A 9844-nucleotide genomic window follows, 5' to 3' on the forward strand; every position below is an offset into this window, starting at 1 on the left:
CTGGCACAGGCGATGGATATGAGACAAGACTGCTGCTAATTACGGTTATCTCGCTTGGACACGGTGACGGGTTCACAGACCTGGCTCGTGGCAGTGAGGTCATGTGAGGTCAAAAACCTACACCATGCCGTCCACTCGTCCATTCCTCGCCCTATTTTTGTTTACCCTTCCGTGATTTGATTTAGCTCTAACCATGCCCGAGAAACATGCACCATGCAGTTGATTCTAACTAGGCAATTTGAAGCCCGTATGAGTGACCGTATGACCGCCGCCGCCGGCCGTCTGTTAGCGCTTCTGCACAGTTTCGGGGGCAGGTCAGTCTCCCGAGCTATACGACATCGCAGTTACGGTACAATTACTGCGGGCGGCGGACACATCTGACCCCCGGGGAGGGCGAACAAGTCCCATCGAGACGGCCCGGGCCGAGACGGCGGGCTGCAGAGGCCCACTGGCCCACTCAGCAGTGCATGCCGACATGCACCGCGTCTGCACCGCGGGGTGACCCGGGGCGTGCTGGGAGGGTAGCGCGGTAATGCGGTCATTAATGGTGATTGACAGCTGTGGGTACAGTTAGAAGGACGTAAGGACGTATGTCATCGTGCTTTCATCTGAACCTTTTTAGAATAGGAATTTATATAGAGAAGGAGAGTGGTTTAGACCCTTTTAAATTATTTTAGTACCTAAGCTAAACGATCCATTCCATATGAGTGAACCCGTCAATAGACGGAAAATGAAGCCATATCAACCAATGTGCATGGGACAAATAAACTATATTGCAGACAGCGAACCATGTAATTCACTAAGATGTGAAAAGAACTCTTCAATCGTCACATCATGACACCATGACTGATAATCGAGGGAGACTGTTCACTGCTCCGCTCAGTACCAGTCGGCAATGTTTCAAGCTCAGTCCTTCCTCGCCTTTCGCTCATCGCCTTCCACGCCTGCCTTTCGCTCACTGCGCTGCATCCTTTATTCAGAAGGACACCGTTCGTGATTTTTTAAGCGACAGGTTCAGCTCCTGTAGGCTAATAAGCGCCCTACGGAGCATCACTTCTCGGCGGCGATTCCGACTAGCGGCAGGCACGGCCTCTGAGGTCCCTCTGTTCCTAGTCGCTTTGCGGCAGGTGCGATCTCGCAGGGCCCACCGATCCCTGTCCTCGCTAGCGGCAGGCACAGTCTCTGAGGTCCCTCCGGTCTCGGTCCTCCCTACCGACAGGCTCGGCCGGAGCGTCGCTGGGGTCCGACCGGTCCCGTCGGCGCCCCCTCCTGCCGTGCCAGTCTCCTCAGACGCGCCTGGTACTGTCTCAGCTGCGCCACGTCCGTCCTCCTGCGCACCAGGTAGCCGCGGTACCAGCGCTGCACCACGGAGGCGGCCCGCTCGTCAGTCAGCCGCAGACACAGCGGCAGCGGCCGGCGCGGACGGCACTTGAGCAGGCGCGCCGCCAGCTCCGTGTGCATCAGGTCGTCGTGGGGCGGTCTGTCCGGGTGCATCAGGTCGTCGTGGGGCGGTCTGTCCGGGTGCAGCGGGTTGTTGGAGTACAGGTGCGAGGTGAGGAAGTCGAGCGCGTTCAGACGCGAGTAGGCGCGCTCCACAGACCGCTGGCGACGGATCTCGATGACGAGGGCGCGGAATGCGTCACCCAGCACAGGAAGCACGCTCTCCTGCAACACAGGAAAACGGTAAGGAAAACGCAGGGGAACTTGTTGGCAAGCACCAACAAGCGATCCGATTAAAACGATACAGAGGAATGAAAGAACCCACGAGCCTGATCATAGCTAAAGGTAGTGGATAAAAAGTCAGTATGAAAAACTAACAAACGGGTGACGATATAACAAAACGATGATTGTAGGTTACAGGCGATTAAAATACGTCGCCAACATGTCTGTCCCAAAGACTAGTTGCAACACAAACGTTGAGACTTCAGAGACTCGGCATCCTTGCTTACTCACCTCGAGGAACAGTATGGTCTCGCAGGGGAGGGCGCAGGTGTCGGCGTACAGGGCCACCAGCTCTGCCACCTCGTCTTCCTGAACGTCGTTGGCGTCACAGTCGAGCACGGCGTCACCGGGCATCACGTCACGGCCCAGCGTCGACATCACGCGCGTCGGAGCCGAGGCGGATATGGACATGACGGCGACACTGCTGTATCTCAAGAATGAACGTTTGCTACCGCATAAATCTAGCTTTATTGAAGTTGCTGATCGTTTCATCGGTATTTAGAAGCCAAGGTCCAAAAATAAATTCAGAAGCGTGAGAAAGCCGGAACGCCAGAAAAAGCTAGAGACAAATATGGAAATCGATGCGGACTTCGACATGTTACCAAACACGAGACATAACTAGCAATGAGCCATCAGCGCAAAGAAAGCAAGACAACCAAACTCAGTCGGCAGAATGAGCCACGTGTTTTCGTGCTCGTATAGTATGGAAACCGAAACCCGTTGAGTGATGAGCTGGCGTCAGACTGGACACTTGACTCCAATTCCACTCGAACCAGGTAGCCGTGACCAGTCAGCTGACCTTACGAGTATACAGCTTCAAAGGTATAAACGTTCACGAATCCCTCCAAAACCACGTAATGTTTGCAACATGGACAAGCTAAGCCACTGTCGTCACTTGGTTTTATCACTGAATAGCACGGAATGGAAACAACTGCATAATGATATGTAATCAACCTTCAGACATTTATTGGATTTGTGGTTACTTTGAAAGCACGAGAACATTGTCATATGACAGCATACCACAATCAGTAACGCACATCTATAGAGAATGCTTGAATGTTTTTCCATAAGTACGCCACACAAGCACAACGCTCCGGGATCGTCGAGATCAGTCAAATGCTCTGTATTCATACAGCTTGGAAGAGATCGGTAAACCAGCCGAAACGATTAAGATTAGTCTTTATCGGTGCCAGAACTGTTATTCTAAATACTCGTATCATTCCGAAAAGATGACAATACAGTAATCACACAAAGCATGACATATCAACTTCAATGGTGATATAAAGACATATCGAAATACATTTACAGCTTTCACATGCAACAATCGAGCTCCACTATCCCCATCGAAAGGTGCACAATAAATATTGCCAAAATACCTCTCATACGACACTGGGCGGCCTTACGAATCTCCACGCCACTACAAGCTCATCGTCAGCGGTCCCGCCTCATCCCCATCTGCCGGTTTATGTTTGGTCTTCAGGTGGCGTTTGTATCCGCGATGCTCCCTGAACGCCTGCCCACATTCGGCACATTTGAACGGCTTCTCCCCCGTGTGCAGCCTAGTGTGGTCAGCCAGGGTGTCCGCCCGGGTAAAGCCCCGTCCACACTGGACGCAGACGAACGGCCGCGCCCCCGTGTGTACGGTCATGTGCGCGCGCAGGTGGTCGGCGCGCTTGAACCCCTTCCCACAGACATCGCACGTCACCGCCGGCTCAGTGGTGTGGACGGAACGGTAGTGCCGCCGCAGGTGATGCTGCAGTTTAAACTCCCGCTGGCAGACGTCACATTTGTGCGACGTCTCAGCGCCGCTGTGCTGCATCGCAATGTGTTCCCGCAGTCGCGACGGCCCCGCAAACGCCAGGCCGCAGCGGTCGCACTGGTGCTTCTTGGGCGCGCCTGACGAGTGGAGCAGCACGTGGTGCGCCAGGTACGCCGGGTCGGCCACAACCTTCCCGCAGACGGGACAGGAGGGCGGCCGTCCGGAGAGGCAGCCGGCCCGGTGGCGGCGCAGCGCGTACGCGTTGGCGTAGGTCTTGCCGCAACGCGGACAGCGGCCGCCGTCCGGCTCCGTGTGGGTCAGCGCGTGGCCGTGCGCGCCGGTCTGTAAACAGGAGGTGGGGTAGTGAACGGAAGGCCTGTCGTGGACCCAGGATCATCAAAAGTCAGCGCATTAGAAATCAATCTATCATCAACATTATTTTCAAGCAGTATGGAAAGCATAAGCAAGCGACCATTTTGGGAAATGTATATTATATTATTTGGAGGAAATTCCACAAAATTCAGCGTTTCAGGTATTGAAACAAATGATAAAAACGGCAAGAGGCAGGCTACGCACTATTCAATGAATCTCTACCAACAAACACAATAAATATTTGCATTAGTCCACTGCACCACCTCGGTAGTCAACTCACTCTGGTGTTGAAGAGAGCGGAGCACTCCAGGCACCGCCACTTCTCTCCGTGCCTCTCGTACATCGTCTGCCGAGACCGGCGGCGGCCGGTGGATTTCTTTTTCCGTTTAGAGGGCGATGACACAATCTCCTCGCTATCCTCAGACTCGGTCTCCGTGTCTTTGGTCATTCTTCTTCGCAGTTTCGGCGGTTTACCTCCTGTGACGCTATGACGAAAACTGATGGTCGCTTCAGAGTCGGCCTTTCGCTTTATTTTGGTGTCAGAAGTGGGGCAGGATTTCTGCTGAGACTGCTGAGTATCTGTCCCAGAGGGCGGTGGCTCCACGCCAGTATCAAAAGCAATGGTAAGCTCCTGGCTGTCTGTTCCCATGTCAATGGGCTCATTCACGCCTGAAGTGGCAGATGACTCCGCTGCCTCAGTGCCAAAAGCAGTGGTCGACGTGGCGAGCGAAGGGAAAATGGTATGCTCCAAGGAACTGTCCTTGTCGCCAAGGAGTTCCGATGCAGTTTCCGGGAGGAGCCGACTTAACACGGGTTCATCAACTGTCTCTGTAGATTCAGTGAGCAAAGGTGCAGGGAACTGCGACATTTCGGACATTTCATGATGGGGTGTAAGGGTCCGTAGATCGCGAGGACCAGGAGAATCCGGCTGGAACCACGATTGATCCTTGCTAGCAGGATCCTGTACTGGCCCTGAATCCGTGAACCCGACCTCGGTATTCCCGGCCTTCATCGCCGTTCTCGTCGAGTTTTCGTTTGCCTTGGAGCGTGATTCATCATAAACACTTCCAGCAGCATGAGAAGCAACCACACTTGACGTTGCAACGGAAGGATTGCGTGCCACGAGTCCCAAATCACGCGGCTGCAGGCGACTTCTCTCCGCATGAGAAGATGAAGCTAGAGGGGACCTGACGTTATCGCAAGCGGTTAGGGTTTGGTGTTCTTCGCAATCATCCCCTGTCGAAAACTTGCAAGCTGCACTCTTCTTCCTTCGGCTAATAACTGTTTCTACATCCTTGTCCCCTCGCCTGGCAACAGCTGAATTACGCTCCTCTTGCAGTGAAGAGCCTGTATGGCGAGCACTGTCTTTCGCGAGGCTGCCGTGATCATCTTCGTTGTTCTTGTGCGCTCGCCTCTTGTGTCGGGCCAATGTTGACACGGTGCCAAAGGACCGATGACACACATCACAAGAGAGGCGCACCGTCGTCTGAAATGGATTGAAGCAAGGTATCAAAACCATGCTCAAGGGCAAATGAAATGAATTAACCAAAGATTACCACTCTACATATTCAGGTGCTGAAAGTGGACACGAGAGACGGATTTATTCAAGTCATTCAAAAGCAGCTGACTGTGACCAGTTACCTTTCGTGTCCGTTTCGTAGCCGAGCGTCCAGCAATGGCAGCTTTATCTTCCTCAGCCTCCTTTCCCAGCGTCTGAGATTCACTATCAGTGCGCTTTACCGACGAGTCAGAGTCCACCACCACTGCGGAGTTCTGTTCCACCTGGGGCTCGGGCCGGGAGGAGAGGCGGCGATCCGTCCAGATGGTGATGAGGACGTCATCTGCTCCAACACGCCGGCCGGATGCCTGCCGGGAGGAGGGGGTTGGTCAACTGATGCTTGGGCGAAGACAATGAGTATAAGATAATCCTTTAAAACAGAAGCTCTTTGTACAAAGTTCACTTTGACCGGCACTTGGCAGACAACTGACATGCTTACTGCTCAAACTGTACAAAACTTCACTGAAGAAAATATATATTATCCAATTATATTATTTTAGAACAGCTTGGACTGGAGTACACGGTTAAATATTTATTCCATCACGTGTAGTATATTACCTGCTCCTGTTGCACAGTGTCCACAGTCTGCTTTTGACTGATCACAGTTCCTGTCACTTCTTCAGAGTCGCTATCTTTTGCTGCCTGCTGCAGAGAGCTGTGCTTCTGCTGCAGGGTGGTCAAGGTGGAAGCCAGCTCATTCTGTGGATATTTCAAGAAACATTGATAATGGTGATACATTTGTCATGCCGATGAATGATGGCAATCAAGGCACAGCACAGGTAAAGATAAAGTAAAAGCACAATATACTTGAAATACTTGGTGCTTGAAAGTAAAGACAGCAAGAAAGACAACGGTTAACCCCACTTACATTGAGATGGTCTGCAGTCTTCACAAGCCGATCACAGCTGTTGCAGATACTCTCCAGGCGGATGGGGCCTTCCAAGGCCCACTCTACCTTCGATTTGTACCACTGTGCACTCTCCTGTGGTTTCATTGAATACACTCATATCAATGTGTGACAGCCATTTTTGTCAAACATGCATAGAAAGTGGCTTGAAGCTCTCCAGAGCCACTTCCACAATGATAAATATAAGCCTAAATACATGGACCAAAAGACTTTTTGACAATAAGAAGAAATGTAGGCACCAGACATGACAGACCTGGTAAAGAGCCAGTAATTAAAAAGCATTGTAAGTGATTTAATGCCTACAATCGATACTACTGCTACTGCAATCCCTTGAATAGGTACCTAATAATTCAATGGAACAGTAATTCAAGTGAAAGCTTGGCTTTCTGGAAGCATAATGCTTGCATCACATAACACCTACTACAGGCCTGCAATTATTTCAATTGAAGTACAACTCACACTTCATCCTATAAAATTTCATCATGTCTTTTTAAAAGACACAGGACAGGATAAAACCGAGATGGCCTATGTAGAATGCAGTTAAGCCATCAATCTATTTTTGCCTTTTTTAATAATTTACAGACACTCCCAGCAAAATGTGAAAAAGAGTGAGGTATTAGTATATATTAGGTCCGAGTGGACAATTGTGACGCTGTTGATACAACTATGTAACAGCAAAAATTTTAGGTTTTAGGTTAGGTTAGGTTAGGTTGTAGGTTTGTAGGTTTTAGGACAGGTTTTAGGTTGTAGGTTTGTAGGTTAGGTTGTAGGTTTGTAGGTTGTAGGTTGGTAGGTTGTAGGTGAATAGGTAAGGTTAGGTCAGGTTTGATTATGTTTTTCTTTTATTTCCAGGACATATAAGTATCATTTTTGGATTCAGGATGTCAAATAATGTAAGAATATGAAAACTTAATCTTTTAACAGTCACTCGGACTTAATGTATACTTTTACACAGAGTGATCAACAATGCAAAGAACGACCTAAGTAGGCATTTGAAAATCAGCGATCCATATAATCTATAACGCCTACAGGACGTGTCACCGGTGTTGTGTGACATTGGTCGTAACTTATATGTATGAATTTGAAATGAATCCTTTGGTGATGGGCAGTAATTCAGAGGGACTACATGGAAAACCCTCCAACATGTTTAACTAGCATAGCACACCTAGTGTATCCTTTAACTATGGCAACTGAAGTGATCCATTGAGTTCACCGCAAATTGATGTCATGTTGCCATGGTCCCAAGTCAACTATTGCTTAATCCTATACTGTCACAAATCACTGATAACAATGACTCTGGTTTCACCAATACATACTTCACTTACCTTGAGCAGTTGACTTATTTGTATTAGATTCACAGCTTGAGCCCCAGAACCACACACGCTGCAGCGACATGCATTCTGACCAAAGCTCTGAGGAATATGCATTGCTACGGCGGCTAAAGAATGTGAACTCAAGGTCTAATTTTATAAAAATTACATTATTTCCAAATGAATGTTGTTTTTTTGTTAAATAAAATAAAATTAAATTGCCCACTCTTGCAGCACGCGAATCACAACACGCAGTGTTTTTATATACCTTGACAACACGAGTGCAAGGCCGTCACGAGTGAATGCAGGGAGTGAATGTTTGCGCCAGGAACGACGCACCCACGCAGTGTTTGCAGAAAAGCGGAAGAGTTTCCAACAAAACACTGCAACGAAATTAATAGTCCACTCGAGGCGTGTTTTGAATGACAAAGCAAAACCCTCGTCTAAATTCAAATAATAATTTATTAGTACTACAATGCCATTATTTTATGACAATAACTCAAGCAGTCCATCAGTATTTTATCTGCTCCCTTTATTTTAATGTCCGCTCCCAAGATCAAATCCGGGCTGGGCAGGCCTATTTGCGCCTTGGGCAGTCAGTAGCGGCGGAACACCTTCAATTAAAGGGACCATCCCACCTTAACATTAGTTTTGAGTTGAGATAGCCAAGTTTGCGGCCAGGCTCAGAAACCACCATTTATCCTGGTCGCAACCCCCGCAGCTTTATGGTGTTCAAGAAATTTCTTCCCTTTACTTGCAGGGTGGGACCAGCTTAGTCCCTATCTCTTAACCATTAGCGGTTTCTTGATGACGTCAGCAGTCATTTCAACGCCCGCCATTCCTTGAACCCGAGTTTTGCTGACCTTGAGCTCCCTTTGTTATCAACGTGAAATCCGTCGTCGGCGCTGAGAAAGCCTATTGCTTTTCATTTTAATTTGAATATTAGAAGATACCCACCACTGGAACTTGGACTGATATTATACCAAGGCCGAAGATGATCAAGCTGCCTGCTATAGGTATCTGGAGCTTGGTGTTCAACTTCAACATGGAATAAAAAACAAAATATCAAAGCAAACTGGATATGGTACTCCAAGTTAAAGTCCAAAGAAATTTTGAAGAGCTGACAATTGACATTAATTCTTTTCCTGCAAGGTTTCCATATGGAGATCACACCATGAAGAAATATTTTTGATGTTAACAGTTGAAGGGGATTGATCATCCAGTTTTGACGAAAGACGCTGCTGACTGTCTTTGGTAAAGGATGTCGGCATGAGGTGCAATTGTGCTTGTGAAGTGGTTATAACTGGTCTTTTCACAGTATTAAATTAAATGTGCCATTGCAGCCAAGTGTGTTATCATGTAAGGTAAAATCAAAACCACAATGTTGGTTTTACGAGCATTGAGAAGGCTGGTAGATAACACCTGCCTGTGCTCGTAAATCATGCTGCCAAAGTTTTCTAAATTAATTTTATCATACACTTTTGTTATCCAGAATGGTTGCACTATTGTTTGGTATCATATTATTCCATGTAAATATGGTAGTGTAAAGTCCGACCAACATGTTACCAGATTTGAAGCTGTTACGTTACCTAAGTACCTGTTTTTTACTGGCGTGGTGAATGTCACCTGGATTTTGTTTTGAGGTGCAGACCTAGTAACTCTGACTACATGGGTTTGAAGCTATTATCTATTCTGTTTTTACTGGCCTGGTGAATGGCGACTGATGTTGTCCGTGGATGGCACTGAAACAAATTTTGAGTGTCATGTACAGTGTTTTAATACAATGCTGAGGGCTAAAAGTTGTCTTGTTTAGAGTGGTGAAAGTTCAGGATATGCCAGCCACCATGGTGGGTCAGAGTTAATGTGTTGCAGTCAGTTCGGCTTCGGCAAGCACACGGATGGGCATACGCATCAAGACCTGCTCTGCCATACTTTCAGCCAATTTTACCTAGGTAAGTCTTTTCTTTTTTTTCTGCCAAAAGCTATGACATTGTGAATTTCAGTACTGTGGCCTGTGTGTAGCTTTCAGGAAAGCAATTCTAAATAAAGCTCTGATAAAGTGCAAAATCAGCAATGCAGCCCTCTATTACATTTTCTACAACATCTTACTTGTTCCTTGCATGGAGAGAAAAATGCAATGTTATGAATTCGTTTATTCACATAATTTGACAAGCATGCAGTTACCTGCTACTATCACTGCACAAAACAGCAGAAAC

The 9844-nt window shown here is 48.0% G+C and overlaps 1 protein-coding gene across 4 annotated transcripts; it reads right to left on the reverse strand.

Moving 5' to 3' along the window:
• Positions 1–751: 751 nt before the first annotated feature.
• LOC122375370 (zinc finger and SCAN domain-containing protein 12-like) lies at positions 752–7945 on the reverse strand. Of its 4 annotated transcripts, XM_043354725.1 has the most exons (7): positions 7644–7884; positions 6280–6393; positions 5970–6110; positions 5495–5719; positions 4134–5339; positions 1954–3823; positions 752–1665 (listed from the first exon to the last, which is right to left on the reverse strand). In XM_043354725.1, the coding sequence occupies exons 6-7, from the start codon at positions 2212–2214 to the stop codon at positions 1210–1212; spliced, it is 717 nt and encodes a 238-aa protein (XP_043210660.1). In that variant the 5' UTR covers positions 2215–3823; positions 4134–5339; positions 5495–5719; positions 5970–6110; positions 6280–6393; positions 7644–7884; the 3' UTR covers positions 752–1209. The 4 variants fall into 4 exon arrangements, with proteins under 4 accessions (XP_043210660.1, XP_043210659.1, XP_043210657.1 ...); XM_043354724.1 differs by lacking the exons at positions 752–1665; positions 7644–7884 and adding an exon at positions 7897–7945 and having other exon boundaries at positions 2661–3823; XM_043354722.1 differs by lacking the exon at positions 752–1665 and having other exon boundaries at positions 2661–3823; positions 7644–7945.
• Between the last annotated feature and the right edge of the window lie 1899 nt (positions 7946–9844).

This window comes from Amphibalanus amphitrite, unplaced genomic scaffold (assembly GCF_019059575.1).
Source record: "Amphibalanus amphitrite isolate SeventyFive unplaced genomic scaffold, NRLGWU_Aamphi_draft 001825F_arrow, whole genome shotgun sequence".
NCBI classification, from domain to species: Eukaryota; Metazoa; Arthropoda; class Thecostraca; order Balanomorpha; family Balanidae; genus Amphibalanus; species Amphibalanus amphitrite.